Source organism: Coffea eugenioides, chromosome 5, assembly GCF_003713205.1.
Source record: "Coffea eugenioides isolate CCC68of chromosome 5, Ceug_1.0, whole genome shotgun sequence".
Classification (NCBI taxonomy): domain Eukaryota; kingdom Viridiplantae; phylum Streptophyta; class Magnoliopsida; order Gentianales; family Rubiaceae; genus Coffea; species Coffea eugenioides.
In genome coordinates, this window is record NC_040039.1 from 48,777,119 (window position 1) to 48,793,988 (window position 16,870).

Sequence of the window (16,870 nt, forward strand, 5' to 3'; positions counted from 1 at the left end):
TGCAAGACAAGTGAAGTTGGATTTAACATCTCTAACAGTCTCCTTAATTGCAACATTAGCAAATCTAATCAATGGTGAAATCAAATAAGAAAATGGCTCCAACATTTACGAATAGTGTAACTTAATCCATATGGGAGAGAGAGACTTTAGATTGAAAAAAACCCTAAAATTAATACAAAACATCCAAATCATACTCACTTTAGAGGAACAAAACAGCTAATTTAGAAGCTCCTCTTTGTAAAATTGATTCAAAGACTGCTGCAAGGTTACTTTCGAAAGTGGGATAATGAAACAATATAAGTACAGATGTTTGGGAACACACATACACTATTGGTACACATTTAAGTGGAAATTGAAATCTAGTGATTTTTACAAGCCAGCAAGAAAAGCAAAATTAAGGAAAAAGGGTGATCTTTACAAGTCAGCAAGAAAAATAAAATCATGGGGAAAGGAAAAATCACTGGTAAATGTTAAGAGAAACAAAACCAGATTCAATGATGACCTTAAATCAAGTAACGAGACTCCGCCACTTCACGAGAAATACACTTTCCACCTTCAATTTTGCACTTGCGGTGGATCTTCAATCATCTGAAGGTTTTGAAATTTTAAGATTCTAAGGAAATATGTTAGCAATTGAAGAAAAGAACGAGAAGAAAGAGAAGAATTTGGAATTTAAAAAAATAGAAACGCAGAATGAGAATGAGAAAGGAAGGATACGACGAGAGTTTAGAAATTTGGAGAGGACAAGAAAGATAGGAGGGGGGAGCGGTGAAGGTATCAAGAAATGTTTTGTGCTTGGCCTAGTTTTTGGAAGAGATATTAAAATCACAGCACATCGCGCAAAAAACATGCGACTTTTTTGAAAAAAGAGGACGACGAAGGATTTGGCTGAATCGAATCGAGTTGCTACTTTATCTACTTATGTTGAAAATTTTTTTTGCGATTGTGCTGTGCGTGTAAAACAATTTTGTTTGGATAGAATATTATTTGAAATCATTACTGTAACACTTTTTGTGATGTAATGTATGTGAAATAAAAAGATAATTGAAAATATAAAAAGATGAATTGGAAAATGTATTTATGATGGAAGTGAAATATTATTTGAAATATTTGTGCTATCCAGGCAAGCGAAATATTCTTTCCTGCGAGTCCTCGTTAACAGTGGAATCTGACGCAGAATTTCACCTATTCTCCTACGTGTCAGAGAAAAGGTTGTCCACGTGGCAAAATTCTTGCAAGAATGACGAATCCATCTCGAGGAACGAGAGAGAGAACACAACCACCAAGGGCCGACAGCTCGAAAATCCACCAACAAAGAGGCCATCTTCAAGTCATCAAAACCCGGATACACTAACACACTAAAAGTACAATTGAAGTTTCATGCTTCAAATTATTCCCACACGAAATTTCAGACTAAAAATTCCACATTGGTTAGAAAAAAATAGGAGATGCATAAGGCACTCTACATTGTCATTAGTTCAGACAGCTCCATGCATACGTTGAAAAGAAGATACCTGGCCATCTCTTGAACAATTTTTTTTCTAATTTCTTATATAAAAGTAGCACAAAATTACTTCATTTGTCAGTCATCTCTGCTTTATAAAGTCCACATCTTTTAAGCAAATTTCAATAGTAAGCACCCAATGAGCTCGGCATTTGATGGATTGGTCGCTAAGCCCTCCTCAACTTTTCCTTTTTCTTTTGTCATTTGGGCTACAAAAAGTAGAAAAGATTAAAATAATCGGCACCGAAAAAGCTTTCATTAGTCACTTTCCTCTTCTTTTTCTTTTCCTTCACTAATAGTCTGTTTTTGTTTATAAGCAAAATGATTCTACAGTCTAAAAACTGCTGCTGGCTTTTCTTTACCTACTTGATTGTATCAATCCCTAGTTTCTGATCCCCCAAGTCCCCACATTTTTCTTTTCTCACTTCAGAATCACGCTTTTTTTAAAGAGTTCAACTGTAGCTGATCTGTTCTCTCTTCGGATCGAACATTTTCTCAGCTGGGCTTTCCAAAAATTCAATCTTTCTTGCACAATTCGGGTTTTGAGCTCTGATTTTAGGCTTCTCATGATTTATATTATTTCACTGCTTAAATTACGATTGAATTTCTCGTTTAAACCCTTAGTATCATCAAATTTTCTTCACTCTGACATCATTTTCTTCATAATTTGCTTATACTGTCTCCGATTTCGACTAAAAATTTGACCTTTCACCAATTCAAGCTCAATTACCCAACTCTCCTTAAAAAGAAGAAAAAAGGATCCATTTTTCTCTCTTTAAAAATGGGGGATCGGTTAAGGACTCCTTCAATGGAGGACTTGCCTTCGCATTTGGTACTTGATATATTGATCTCAGGGAGGCTAAGTGCGGTTGATTTGGCCTGTTTGGAGCTGACTTCAAGGACTTTTAGAGAGAATCATGGGTTGTTTTCCAAAGAATTCCGGTCTTTTGTGGATTTTGCTGCCTTTAGGCTCTGTCAGTTGCACCCAGTTTATGCTTCTTTGCATTTCAATGCTCAGAAAGAGGCTCTGAATAGGTGTAACGGTAATTGGAAGCGGCTGTTGAGGTTCTTGCAGTCTGTGGAGAAATCCTCGGACGTGGTTGAAACCTCTGCAGGCAATGTACTACTTCTTGGAAATTAAATTAGTTTTCAATATTTGAATTCTCGTTTGCTCGCTTATTTGTTTGCTGGTTTTAGTTGCATTTGATTTTGGAAGTTCGTAACATGGTTGTATACCTTATTTATGTAGTACTGCAGTCGATATGTCATGCTGTTGTATGTTTCGTTAGAATTATCCAGGAATTGTTAGTTTGAAATGTTTTTGGCTTTTGCTACAAACATACATGGTGTCTAGGTGAGAAGGGCAAGGTGAGGCAGACAAATATTGTCTGAGAAATCCGGCGGTCTCTACGATCGATATAGAAGGCAAAAAACAACCAAACAATTGAGAAAAAAATTGTACACGGCCCCATCGCTGCAATGAGAGGACGAAAAATGAGTCAAGTCTGCCAGGACATTTAGTCGTTTACTTCTTTACCATGGCACTTTTTTTTTTCCTTGTGTTATGGGAGTATTGCTTTTACATGGATAAGTTTGATTTCTCTGACAATAAAGCACAAACCTAGGTGTAAACTGTGGCAACATGAAATCGAACAGCATTACTTGGTTATTTAAACTTGATACTTTGCATTGTTTGGGATATTAGTTCTGTATGCCATTGTAGCGTATATTAGCAGAACTTGAAGATAATAGAAAATTAAAATTTTGGGTAAGTATTGCAAAGCTAAGTTGCTAACTATAAATATCTGATTTGAAGAAGGATAGAAACAAATTAAAGTTATCGAGTGGAAGTATCAAAAATGAGATCTTAGATTCTAAGGGGAGTTAAAAGAGTCTATGACTATGTTTATGGTGTTTGAGTTGTGATCTTTGTTTAGTTAGCCAGGATGCAAGTGTTCTAGGTACTAATTTCATTAGTGTTACCGGCAGATGCAAATAAGATGTGGTAGATATCACACACTGCTGATCAAGGATTCAGAGGTATACTCTTGTGGTTCCAGCTTATGCGGCGTTCTTGGTCACGGTCCAGAGACAACACAATGTGTAGCATTTACATGCATTAGCTTCCCAACTGCTTCACAAGTAGTCCATGTGTCGGCCTCCCACAACCATGCTGCTTTTGTTACTCAGTCTGGAGAGGTTTGTTGCTACTTCTACTTCTTTTTCTATCTATCCTAGGATATTTCCAGTAATATTTTGGAAGAAGATAGTTCCATTTGCTTCTGATTCACTGCATTGTTTGTGATGTCCTGAGCATGTAAGATGAGATAATGCCTAAATATATATTTAGGTGTTCCATTTCTACTTTTCCTGGCATTGGTTGTATTTGCATTTTGAAGGGATTAAGAAGTAAGAATAGCATGTCATTTATAATGTTTCCTTTTTTATCTTTTTATTTTTAATTTGGGCTTAAATGATATCTACATTTTTCTGGAGTGGAGACTCTAATAATGTTGCTACATGAGTGGAGAAATTGTTATACATAATTCAAAGGAATACAACTGTATTTCTTTTGCATTTGTCTCAGGAAAGGTTTCAGTATTTAAATGCATATTTTTTGGGTAATTTGTCCTGGTTTATTTGTATATATCAATCTCCCCTTTATGATTAATATTTTGAGTATCTTAAATTCTGAAGCCCTTTATTTTGACATTCTTGTGATTCTGTTTAATGATGCAGGTTTTCACCTGTGGAGATAATTCATCGTTCTGTTGTGGGCACAGAGACACAAACCGTCCTATATTCCGGCCTCGTCTTGTTGAATCACTGAAAGGAATTCCTTGTGAGAAGGTATATAATTGTTGTTACGCTTTTCTATGCAACCATCCCTTGTTATAGACACTACTAGTAAAACTTATGCAAGTAGTGACCCAAAAACCCTCTCCTCCTACCCTTTTCTTTCCTAACTAGAAGAATTATAGTCCATAAGGTGGTTGCTTAGAAGACACAGTGTTTTGGGTTGAAGTGGAATGGTTCCCTTTGAGTCTACCCTTCCAACTCTGAATGGACAGCTTTCATGTTATTGCTGAGTTTTAAATTAAGTTCTTAGCATTTTGGAGCCATTAGGCCCATTATTGAATTTTTGTTTTTTCGTGAGTTTGTTATTGACACTAATAAAACTTGTTTCAGGTTGCTGCAGGGCTTAGTTTCACTATGTTCCTCTCAAGACAAGGCCATGTCTATACATGTGGCACCAATGCACATGGTCAACTTGGACATGGTGACACACTGGATAGACCAACACCGAAAATTGTACAATTACTTGAACATCTTGGTTCTATAGTTCATATTGCTGCGGGTCCAAGTTATGCTTTTGCTGTATGCAAAGATGGGACGCTCTTCTCTTTTGGTTCAGGCACTAATTTTTGCCTGGGACACGGTGAGCAACATAATGAGCTTCAACCACGTGCATTACAGTCATTCAGGAGAAAAGGAATTCATGTGGTTCGTGTATCTGCTGGTGATGAACATGTGGTGGCACTTGATTCCTGCGGATATGTAATCCCTCACATTAGCTAAGAGAAAATGAGTTTTTTTTTTTTTGTTGCAGAGATGTTTGCTGTTAGTTACTCAATTATCCCAATCATGTTTATGCATTATTTGATAACCTACAGGTGTATACTTGGGGCAAAGGTTACTGTGGTGCACTTGGCCATGGAGATGAAACTGATAGGACGACTCCAGAGCTCTTGAGCAGCATTCAGAGTCACCTTGCTGTGCAGGTATTGTTTATGTGTTATAATTTATATAGTAATTGGCTGAGAAAAACATGTGTTATTGTTGTAATTTATTCACGTGTTAAGCATAGGTCATATTGGAAAAGATATCTAGATGTGAGGTCTGAAGATGGAATCCGTCAATCTAAAACTTATAACTAGGAGCCAGACTCTTGCTGGAAGGGCATCACTCTCTGGGATACAAATACAATGTCCTAAATATATTTTAGTCTCAACAATATACCTTTGTACCTCTATTTTTCCTGTGTTAATGTGATCCACAAAATGTCTGAGCTTTGGAGATTGTTTATCATTTCTTCACACGTCATCTTAGACGTCCACTGCAATAGCCTTATTTAAGTTACTAATATCCAATTTATCGTTTCTTAATTGCTTTATTCCTTCAAAGTTGCGCATTGACCTAATGAATCATTTTACATAGGTCTGTGCAAGCAAGAGGAAAACCTTTGTTCTGGTGGATGATGGTTCTCTTTATGGCTTCGGGTGGATGGGATTTGGTAGTCTGGGCTTTCCTGACAGGGGAGTGTCTGACAAAATATTATGGCCTCGAGTTCTTGACTGCTTGAGAAACCACCACATTTCCCAAGTTAGTACTGGGTTGTACCACAGTGTCGTGGTCACTAATCAGGGACAAATGTTTGGGTTCGGAGATAATGAAAGAGCACAACTGGGGCACGACTCGCTCAGAGGATGCCTTAAACCAACTGAAATCTTTCTTCAGGAAATAGATGGCATAGACCTTGTGCCAGAAAGTGCTGAATAGGGGTGCTCTTCTTTTTGATTATTGGAGGCTAGATATTATTTTGTGTTTGTATTGGAGACTTATTGCTTGATGTTCGGAACTGATGACAAGACAGTTGTAGTGTTGCAGTGCTTGTGCTGGATAATGATTTTTGAATGCTTTTATGTGGGACGTCCTGTTCCTTGGAACTTCTACTACAAAATTGATGTCCAAAGATCTTTTCCTGTACTTGCATGAAGCTGTTGGCCATCATTCCTGGTTTTTTCTTGCTAAAATCGGTTTATCCAAACCTGGCTGCCACTTAGCTTTTGCATAATGGTTCTTCACGTGCTACTGTTAAGATTGCTCTGGTCTGGCTTGTGCCAATAATTGAAGCTTTTCACATTTTTGCTACCTACAGCTACAACTACGCTTTCGAAAGGCAAAGGAAGCACAAACGTTTCCTTCTATATTTGCCTGTGCACCACGTGAAAATGTACCATGCAAACCGCAATTATTTTATCTGCATGCATCACCCTTTCTTGAAGAGCAGCAGTTCTGATGTACTACCCTCCTCCTCTGCTAGTAAGCTCTGAAAAATGTAGGACTACGATAGTGAATAGCACGGAGAGGATAGATGACCGTCCCCGCCCCGTGTCCGAATAACACACGTCTACACCTTCTGCAACAATCTGAAAAGCTTTTACTCCTCGTGGCTGTGGCAGCTTTGCTGTACTTGTACCTCCTCCTCCAGCATGTCCATAAACAACCTGTGTGGCCGAGGATTGATGAGAACTTTTTTTATCCAAACCGGTAAATAACTCACGCACACATGTCCACCTAATTTAAACAAATGCAGGAGTTAATCGAAAAACGATCCGAAAGCAATCTAAAGAGGCCCACAAAAAACCACCCAATTGGTGAGGATTGATGAGAACTTGATTGAGCAGTTTTATTATCCAAAAAAACTTAATAAGTACATGTTGCTAGCAAATAAGTGATGCAGATTTTTTTTTTTTTTTTTTAAAAAAGGCTTATCATACCATCAGATAAATGGCCCTCATTATTTCAGTTAGACTTTCGACCGTCCAATAACTAAGGATATGTTTGCCGTCTAATCATGTAGTAATTAGTAGCAGAGACTTGACCCTGATCAGAAGTGCAATTTAGCCCCATTAACATATAGTAATAGGCAAATGGCATGGCTCCATGCCTGGCAAATGAAGAAGGGTAAGAACTTGATTGATTTATTAATTCATGATACTGTACCTATATGCAGATTTGAAACTGAAGGCATAACACACCTGATTCATAGCTTACACTCCAATAAAGTGTATAGCTAAAACCCACCAAAATGGGTTAGGTAAATTTCGAAAATGAAGTTCCACATTTTTGACCAAGTTGTCAACTGGATAATATTGAAATTATGACTGAATAGACAACAAGTTTTTACTGTGCAAGCCTTGTGAAATTATTCGTGTATACTACCAAACTTTTCATTGTCCCAAAAAATAACTGGAACTCGCTTTCAAATCAGAGGAGACAAGGGGGAAAAAAGTGGGTGAAAACGAATTCTCAACTATAAAATGCAGTCCCATTTTGTCATAGGTTGGAACAACTGCCCCACCTGCTCCTTTCTAACACCATTGGCCTAATCATCGTATTGCATCGTGCCTTCACCATTTGCCACTTTTCCTTCGCGTCTCAATTGCTTTTACTGTTTTCCGCTATTGCTTTCATTTCACAGCAGCTAAACCTACCTACCTACCTCTGTTAATACCTTCACCACCAATGCCAGAGAAGTAGGAGCTGGAAGCCTGCAACCCAATTTTGCAATTTGCATGCACACTGCGGATGTTCTGAAAACATAGATAATCCCGGGAGAAACCATATAATAATAGCTGGTTTACTTTTGATTCGATGGATTATATCAGAAGAATGTTGGGTAGCTTAGAGCAAGAATAAAGAACACCTCCCACTAGTGCTATCAAATCAACTCGTAATCCTATATTATGAGGACTGTTGCCCTCTGTGTATTATGAGACTCACGTCTCATGTAAATCAATGTATGCCAGTTTGTATTATAACTGGAGTAGTTTTTTTGTCTTTTCACTCGAAAGTGAACGTGTTAAATAATCAAAATAGTATAAAACAAGAAGTAGGCAAAAAGAAAGCGAGAAGTATACGCCTTTCATCTCATTAATGGAGATTACTTATAATGACAACAGGATGTAGACAGAAAGAAACTTAAGAAATCCACATCATCTTTTGGGTCAGGAAACTCACCAGCTATCTTGAAGAAGCTCGTAGCAGTACATGACCCAATCTATGAAATATACAGTGGAACGAAGCATAATGCTTGTACAGATAAAACTAACTGCCATGCCTAAGCTCTCTTAACATCGATACAAGAATTGGTTATATGTATATATATAGCCCGTAAAAAGAATTCTTGATATATAGATGCCAAGTTAACATGCAAGACAAACTTGGTCTCGTCTTTTCTGAACAAGAAATCATAAATACCATTACTCATCATGCAAGTACAAGACACCATATTCCGGTGTTGCTAGCGTTCAAACATGGTTGCAATGACTCTTTTTTTTTTTTTTAAGGCATAGCTTAGCTATGGGGAACACAAGTGAGAAAAAAAAAACTTGAAGTTATTTGTTTACATAAATTCATCCTAGCCTTTGAAGCTACTTGTGACATTCTCTCTTCAACGTGCTTTCAATGAATTTCAACAAATTGGAACCACATACCATGCTTGTTGAAATATGTGTTAGAATCACATATTTTCATGCTTGTTGAAATCCATCTCTTTTTTCCCCCATTTTCTAGGTAGAAGTCTTTGTTGTTGAGCCGAGGAAGAGACTAGGATGCTGTAGGAAAAACAAACTTCTTCAGTTCTTCGGAAAAAGTTCATTTAAGTCAATAAGCTATGAGTAAAGCAACCGTGTATTCTTGCATTCTTTGCCAAAGATAGAGACAGACTAACAAAATACATAGCTAGCTAACAGGACTACCACAACTTTGCGAATGTCTTTCTTGCATCTACTGCCTTGAGAGACAGCGACTGAAAATTGAAGGATCAAGAATTTTTGATTCTTTTCAGAGAGCCTAGCATTGAGTAACCGAGCTATCATGCCTTAAGCGGCATTTCAAGCAGGGGATCAATGCACATTAAGAAAATACTAGATGCTGCTAAATCTTTGGCTTTGCCATGTAAGTAGGGGTCAATGAAGAGAAGAATACTCGTAATAGATTTGTTCATACATGAAGAAATTCATAAAAGTCAAAGCATACAAAACGTACAGCCGGATTCTCAGTCAGCAAATGTTCAATGTCACATGCTACGACAGAAAACAAAAACTGGGGCCCAGGCTCGCTCGACATATTCACATGTTCCCCTTTTTTCTATTTTACAACACCCCATTATTAACTTCTACTGATGAGAGATCAAATCCCTTAAACCATGGAATCTAGATGTTCGCGGAAAACCCCCAAAATGTCTGAAAATGTGACGATTCCAACCACACTGCCATCCTCTTCAATCACCCAAACGAAATTTACGCGATGCGCAAGTGCCTGAATCATCACAGCCACCAAAGAGCTTCCTGGATGGCAAACTATTGCCTCGGCCCTTCTCATCATCCTAGCTGAGTAACTACTAGACCTATTAAGCCTCCCCAACCGTGACAACGTCGTGGTTGAGGATGAGAACTCCTCATCAGATGAAGATGAGGAGTTAGAGGAAATGTTAGACGAATCGATCATGAACTCATCTAACATTCCCTGGAGATCTCTCTCCTTCAACCGTGCAATCACAAGCCTCACAATGTCCTCAGGTGGACCTCCGCAATCTATATAGGCCATCAGATCACTTGCGGAGAGGGTTGTGATTGCAGCTGCCACGGACTCGTCGCAGCAAGCAAGGGTGAAGGGAGAAATCTCTCCTACCAAAATGCCGTCATCATCAACAACAGCCACTGATGTTTGATCGCTGTGGGCTTGTGCAATTGCTCCAATCGCTGATGAGGCCCGCGAGTGGTACGTTACGGCCATAAATTCGGAGCTAATAATCCCAAGTCTTTCAATTGAAAGTGCAGCAATTGGCGAGAAAAGGCCAATGGAGTTGAGAAGGAATCTGATCACATCCTCTTGTGTTAACCAACAAAATTCACGGCCATTGTGTATCGTGGGAGTGACTGAGGTTGATTTTTGGAGTAATTTCCTTCTTGAGCTTCCAGTAATTCTGCTCTTTATAGGGACAACAAGATTCTGAGCCCCTTGAAGGATCAGATCAATAGCTTCGACTATGCTGTAAAAAGAGAAACAGGGTTTGAATTAAGGTTAGATCCTCAAATCTTGTCATCAACCAAATAAACATAGTTTCCATTCAGGTGCCGGTGACTCCTGTAAAGAAAAGAAAACAATAGCTAATGCCAACATAAAAATGAGAAATCCTTCTCATGTTCGTTGCAAAATTGCAGAAAAAAACAAACAGTGACTTTTACCTGAAAAACAAAAATTGAAGGATCTTTGGGCACATGAATCTCCCTCCACATAATTACCTTCTACTTATATATTGTTATTCAAAGCTTGACCTTTCTTTAAACGAAGAAGAAAAGTTAAAGAAACTCCTAGGAATAGGATATTAATTAAGTCAAAGGGAAACTATAAGTAAACAGAATTGGAGTTAAGGCCATTAATGAGGTCTAGAAAGGTACGGAAATATATATTTGTTTCTCAACAACAATCGGACTGGGCAGGCAGTACTTCTGATGAAGATTGAAGATAACACTGCAGAAAGTGCCAAATTTCTTGAAGTATGCAACAGAAAAAAAAAAAAGAAACAAGACAAAGAAAGAGAGAGAAGAGATGGAGGGATATGGAGATAGAGATTGATATCCATATCCAATCCAATAGGACCAATACCTTGAAGAGGGTTCCACGTGCCTCACCAAGCCAGGAACCTTTGACAGCAATGCAGAAACAGGAGACTGCAGAGCCAAAGAAGGGCAACAAAGGTTCTCTTCTTCACAAAGATAACAAATGATATCAACCATGCAAATTTTTCCAATGCAGACACAATCCTCATTCACATTGAAGCTGTTCTTGTTGGAGTGGTGGTCGCAGCTCCATACACTGATCCAGTTCTCATCGGAAGCCTTGAGAGCAGTCAAAGCATCAGCAACAGTGGCCGAAATGGAAAGAGATTTCAGGGGTGGCTTTCCTAAACAGAGGTCAGCTACCTCATGAGCCAACAAACCAGCTGCCATGCAACTCTGAAAATATTGGAGATTTGTTTAAGAAGTTTTGTTGCAGGAAATTAAAGAATCTACTTGGAAAAGGAATGGAGTGGAAAGTGGCTGATGCAGGGGAGTGGATGTTTTATGTATATTTATAAGCAGAGATGTTGGTTGGGTTGCCGGCTCAGTGGGAGTTCTCGGGAGGGGGGCGTTGAAAAAAATTAGTGGGGTCTTTGACACTTAGTAGTTAATAGTCTAGTCGTATAAAGTTTTTTGGTTGCATTATTATCACTATTTCTTTATTAAAAAATGCTGAGGATTACTAGTAAACATTGTACAAAAGTAACAATTACCCCAGCCCATACGTTCGTCTTTTGGAGCCAGAGGTAAACTGGGCTGCCGTATTGAGCCCACTGCTGATTAAACCCCCGACTGCTTTTTTGTTTTTTTGTTTTTTGGGCAATTTTTGTTTCTGGTATGGTACAAAAGAGCAACTGGGTATGTACTAACTTTTGTTGATGGAGTAAGGGAAAGGGTGCTGTATCGCGGTAAACTCAAGTAATAAAATGACCTATTTTGTTGATGGAACAAAAGAGCACTCTGTCCTATTTTTTGTTTCTGGTATGGTACAAAAGAGCAACTGGGCACGTACTAAAATTTTGTTGATGGAATAAGGGAAAGGGTGCTGTATCGCGGTAAATAAGTAATAAAATGACGTGGGTTTGTTTGGATAGCAAAATTTTTTAAATAATATTTCACTTATATCAGAAATATATTTTTCAATTTACCTTTTTACATTGTCAATCATCTTTTTTATTTTACATGCATCACATCACAAAAAATATTACAGTAAATATTCCAAATAATACTCTGTCCAAACAAACCCAATTGAAAAATATTATTCCCTTAGTCCTATTTTGATTGTCTTGTTTTTCTTTTTCATCGATTTTAAATTATACTTCATTTTTTAATTGAAAAATATAACCAACTTTTAATTTCTTTAAAATGTTATTATTTAATATATTTTATCATCGATGAATACAACCCATCTTATTAAATAATTGCTTTGATTCATTCTTTGAACGGTGCAACTTTCTATCAATACTGTTATTGTAATTAATGTCAAGGTATAATAATTAGCCATACTACTAATATTAATGTAAGAGTATTTTATAAAAATAATAGGTTAGATTTACTCTTCAGCTAACTAATTTTTTTTTTCAATTTGAGCGAAAAAAATCAAAACTATCAAAATAGGACGGAAGAAGTAGTGATTAGCCCAAGAAAGACCGAGTTTAACCACCAAATGAACCCATTAATTACATGAGTTACTGCTATAATGATAGTTGGTCTTATACTAGTCTTGTTTTCCGTTCAAGTCTCACTGTGTGAATTGCTTAGTTTATGTGTTATTATTTTTCCTATCATTTGTGAGTTAATTTGTAATATTACGTGAATTGATATTGATCCTCGTATTATTAAAAAAAAAAAAAAAAAAACTTTGTCCCTAGGTATGATTCCGCTGACAAATAGTAGTATCTACCTACATGATTACATGTACCAAAAGTCCATTTGGATTTTGGTGTTTGGAATGAGTCGAGATCAAATATTAATTGGTTATGATTTAACGTATGATTGTCAAAAAGAGACTACCCGTCTAATTTTAAGTATTTAAATGCATAATCCTTTTTCCACAGAGTGATGTAAGATTTGATCCAAATTTTTAAGTGCTAAAATAACTTAATCACCCTCATATTATTGTACCAAAATTTTCTTCCTTTCAATAGGTTGTTTATATTCCAAGACATATTCTTAATTATCAACACGAGACCAAGAACAAGACGAATAACTCCAGAACAATTACACTGGCGGACCACTTATTCTGAAATGAAAAGTATTCCATTATTTAAAGGAGCTCTAGGGGATCATACTGACCAAAAAAAAAAAAATTTACTTTAGATTTTGTCACACTGATTTTGGAAATGTTTAGAGCATATCACAAAAAAGTTGACTAATTTCTATCACAATCATGGAAATAAACATGAGATGAGAACAAACTTCTTTTTCATCAGATTCAGAGCAGGAGAACTTATGGATAAGGGATATTTGTTTTTTTTTTTTTTTGGGTGCTGACGATTATAGATATGGATGGAACAAAATATTGACCCATGATGGAGATTTGGAGATAAAAGTTAACATTAAAGTAACAGTTCATCACTTTCCACTTTTTAACCTGGAAATTTCTAAACATTCATTGCACTTTTGCTGGTGTGGCCAATTCCTACTACTAGTAAAAGTGATTGATGTCGGAGGAAGTTATAAGTGTCCACTAATTTAGGATAAATGTGATTATTTGGTGAACCTACTAAGGCACTTTAGCTTTGGCATGTTTAGTGATGATTACCGGTGTTATAACGATAGTAAATTTTCAAACAGCGAGTTCTTTAAAAAATATATATATATTTCTACAAGCGTGACTGTGAAAAAACTTATTCATTGAAACTTGCACTAACAGAATGCGTTTTTTGATTTTTATAAGGATTTATTTCTCACAAGTTACATTCACCAAGTGCATTTTTTAAATAAAAATTTCGTTAGTTGAGTACTTTTTCTTCAAAAGTCTCTCATTATTGTTTAGTAATTCTGTCAACAAATAACCGCCTTCTGGGAATTTGCACTCCAGGCCCGTGAAAGAGGTTCCACAGCGAAAGTTATGGAAGTAAAGTTTCAACTACCAACTTGACACCCAAATTAATAACGCGTACGCATTAAACCCGTAGGATTTGGATCAATTATTGGTTCTAGGTCTGATTTCCATTAAACATTTGAGTTAATACTTTGAGTAAATCTTATATACACTGACAGTATATACACTATCATCGTTTGATTCATGATATGTGCGCAAAAATTAAATTTCAAATTCAAATTTTACATAATTGTCATTCATCCAACGCTGATAGTATATATACTGTCAGTGTAAAAAAGATTAATCCTAATACACTGTCAGCGTAGAAAAGATTAATCCTAATACTTTTGGTATTAGGAATTCTGATACGTGATCAGGGTTTATTTGAATTGCTTTGTTTTTTGCAAAAAAAAATAATAATAAAATTTGGTCTCAGGTTAAAGCTATTTTTAATTTTTTTTATTAATTTCAACCTTTTTACTTTACGTATTATCAAGTGTTATTGTATACTTTCTATTTCAAATAATCTCCAGTCCGAACAAAAAACTTTTACTCGTTCTCTATTTATCGCACTTAGTATCCTCCCAAAAGAAGCATGACACAGCTCGTATCCAAGTCTATCTGAGGCATTTTGTATGAAATAACTAGACCCCTTTTTAGCTACTAAAAGATAATAGTATTTTTTTTAAAAAAAATCCTTTAAATACCTGTATTTTCCTTTTTTGTTTTAATCTCCCATATTCTCTTTCTTTTTTTTTTTTAGAACAAATATAATATTTTTATAATCTAATCTATCCTAATCTATAGGGAAGGGGAGTCCAAAGAGATTATATATAAAAGGCTAATAGGTATAAGAACCTATTAGACTAAAAAAATGCTCTAACACTTTCTTTAAATTTTTTTCACCAGAAATAGGGTTCAAATCCCTTACTTTAATCCTTTTTTGGTAGTCAGCTTCCCATGTCATCTCTGTCTGTACAGTTTTATGTAGAGACGGTAATAAAGATTAAAACCATACGACCAAGAGTCGTTAGGTTGCTGAATATTGGAGGACAAGTTATCAGACTTTTCCGTGCGTACGCCACCAAACCAAGCCATAGCCCACAATTGTGTACTTTTGTCGCTTGGCTGCTACTCGCGGGCAAATTCCTATAGGCTATAGGATCTCGATTGGCAGTTTCATTGCATTTTTCCTTTTTGTAACTTGAAAAGTTAATAATAATTAAGAGGCACATGCATGAAAAAGTGGAAAACCAAGCTAGGAGTAGGTTGGTGCCACGTAGAAAACGTTTTCAACGTGGTAATAACTAATTAATGATGAATTTTATGTTGATGACTTTTTGTATTATAAATAAAAATTCATGAATTTATATAAATGGAAAGAAAAAGTTTGAATTTTATCTTCATTTTGCAATATATATGTATATATTGTCACCAAAGATGATCAACAATCGAAGGTTTGCTGGAAATGTTAACGTTGTATTGTAGGACATGCTGCAAATGTTAACGTATGTATATATATATATTGCAATATATATACTACTAGTAACCCATTTTGTCATCCCCTTCCCCTTAAAAAGGTAAAAAGTAAAGTGAAGTCAATAATAAATGAAATCGTGGCTGCTATTTCTAATAATTCAGAAAAGTACTTTCCGGCATTCGAATCCGTCTTGTAGTCCTCGAAAAGGATTGATGAACAATCATGTCAACTCTCCAGTCTCCATACTCCAACGAGCTTGTAAAATGCGTATAAAATATACTTAACCTGAGACCCCCCAATATTGTCAATTGAGACGGCCAGTTGAATTTTCTTTATTCCTGTTCTAAAAAAAAATTTCTTTACTCAAGAGTACAATATCTAGGGTATATACTTCTGCAAAATTGACCCACTTCTGATCCTCAACTCCGCTGTGAAGTTTCCTTACCAAACCTCCTCATTGTTACAACAACCATCGTTGCCTCTTTTCTAGACAATTATCGACGCTTAGGGATTTATATGTTCTTCTCGGAAAAACTGCTAAACTGCATTTTATTCTTGAAAATATATATATATGTAAAAAATAATAAAAGTAGAGGATAGGAAGGTGCTATAGCAGCTATCATAAAACCAAATGAGCTTGTGGAATTTGCTTGGAACAAGCCTTGGGAATTGAAAATTGATACGGCTTATCACATACAAAAGACAAACCGGGTAGTATAACTATAACCAAGAAAATTACGCCAATTGATTAAGCGACTTGTGACCAAACCATAGATTATTTTAATGTAGCATGTTGCTCCATGCACTCTGTTCTGTTGATGACGGCTGTAATCCGTGCGAAGGATCACCTAATGTACAATGAACATGCCTTTGTTTTTGTTTAAATTCTCAACCCACACTCCTTTGATGGAACCACTTCTCCAATAATCACATGTTGATTATAGAACTTTTCTACGGCTTATAACTTTTCAAAAACCGCTCAACCTATTTATCTCCTCGTCCTGTATAAGGAGGAGTTGTATTCTACTATATTATAATACTGATAATGACTTTTTTTAAATATTGATAATACCTTTATTATCATTATCAATCAAGACAAAATTATGCCACTTTGTTTGACTCTAATTTGTATGATCAAGAAAAATGCTCCAATTACCATTAAGAATCTCCAGACACATGATGGCATCAACAAGAAGTTGGCATTGGCTACCAAATGGCCACTATCTCAATCATTAATAGTTCGTACTAATAACTTTTTTCCTTTCCCATGTGCGACTTAAATTCAAAAAAAAAAAAAACCCCCAAAATGCTCCGACCAACGAATCGAAACAATTTTGACCAAATACTACAAATCCTATGTGATCTCTCCAAAAAAAAAAAAAACCATTCGTACTTTGTCACAAGTACGATGACAGCACAAAAACATGCAG

At 36.3% G+C, this 16,870-nt stretch overlaps 2 protein-coding genes across 3 annotated transcripts; one reads left to right on the forward strand and one right to left on the reverse strand.

Annotated features, from left to right (window-relative positions):
• Positions 1–1,641: 1,641 nt before the first annotated feature.
• Positions 1,642–6,273, forward strand: LOC113772098 (ultraviolet-B receptor UVR8). Of its 2 annotated transcripts, none has more exons than XM_027316644.1 (6): positions 1,642–2,624; positions 3,491–3,703; positions 4,244–4,354; positions 4,694–5,062; positions 5,179–5,286; positions 5,723–6,273. In XM_027316644.1, exons 1-6 carry the CDS (start codon positions 2,286–2,288, stop codon positions 6,062–6,064), a joined length of 1,482 nt encoding a protein of 493 aa, XP_027172445.1. In that variant the 5' UTR covers positions 1,642–2,285; the 3' UTR covers positions 6,065–6,273. The 2 variants fall into 2 exon arrangements, with proteins under 2 accessions (XP_027172445.1, XP_027172446.1); XM_027316645.1 differs by having other exon boundaries at positions 1,643–2,624; positions 3,494–3,703.
• Positions 6,274–9,490: 3,217 nt separating this feature from the next.
• Positions 9,491–11,304, reverse strand: LOC113769990 (CBS domain-containing protein CBSX5-like). Its single transcript, XM_027314334.1, has 2 exons — positions 10,961–11,304; positions 9,491–10,343 (listed from the first exon to the last, which is right to left on the reverse strand). The coding sequence occupies exons 1-2, from the start codon at positions 11,302–11,304 to the stop codon at positions 9,491–9,493; spliced, it is 1,197 nt and encodes a 398-aa protein (XP_027170135.1).
• Positions 11,305–16,870: the final 5,566 nt, after the last annotated feature.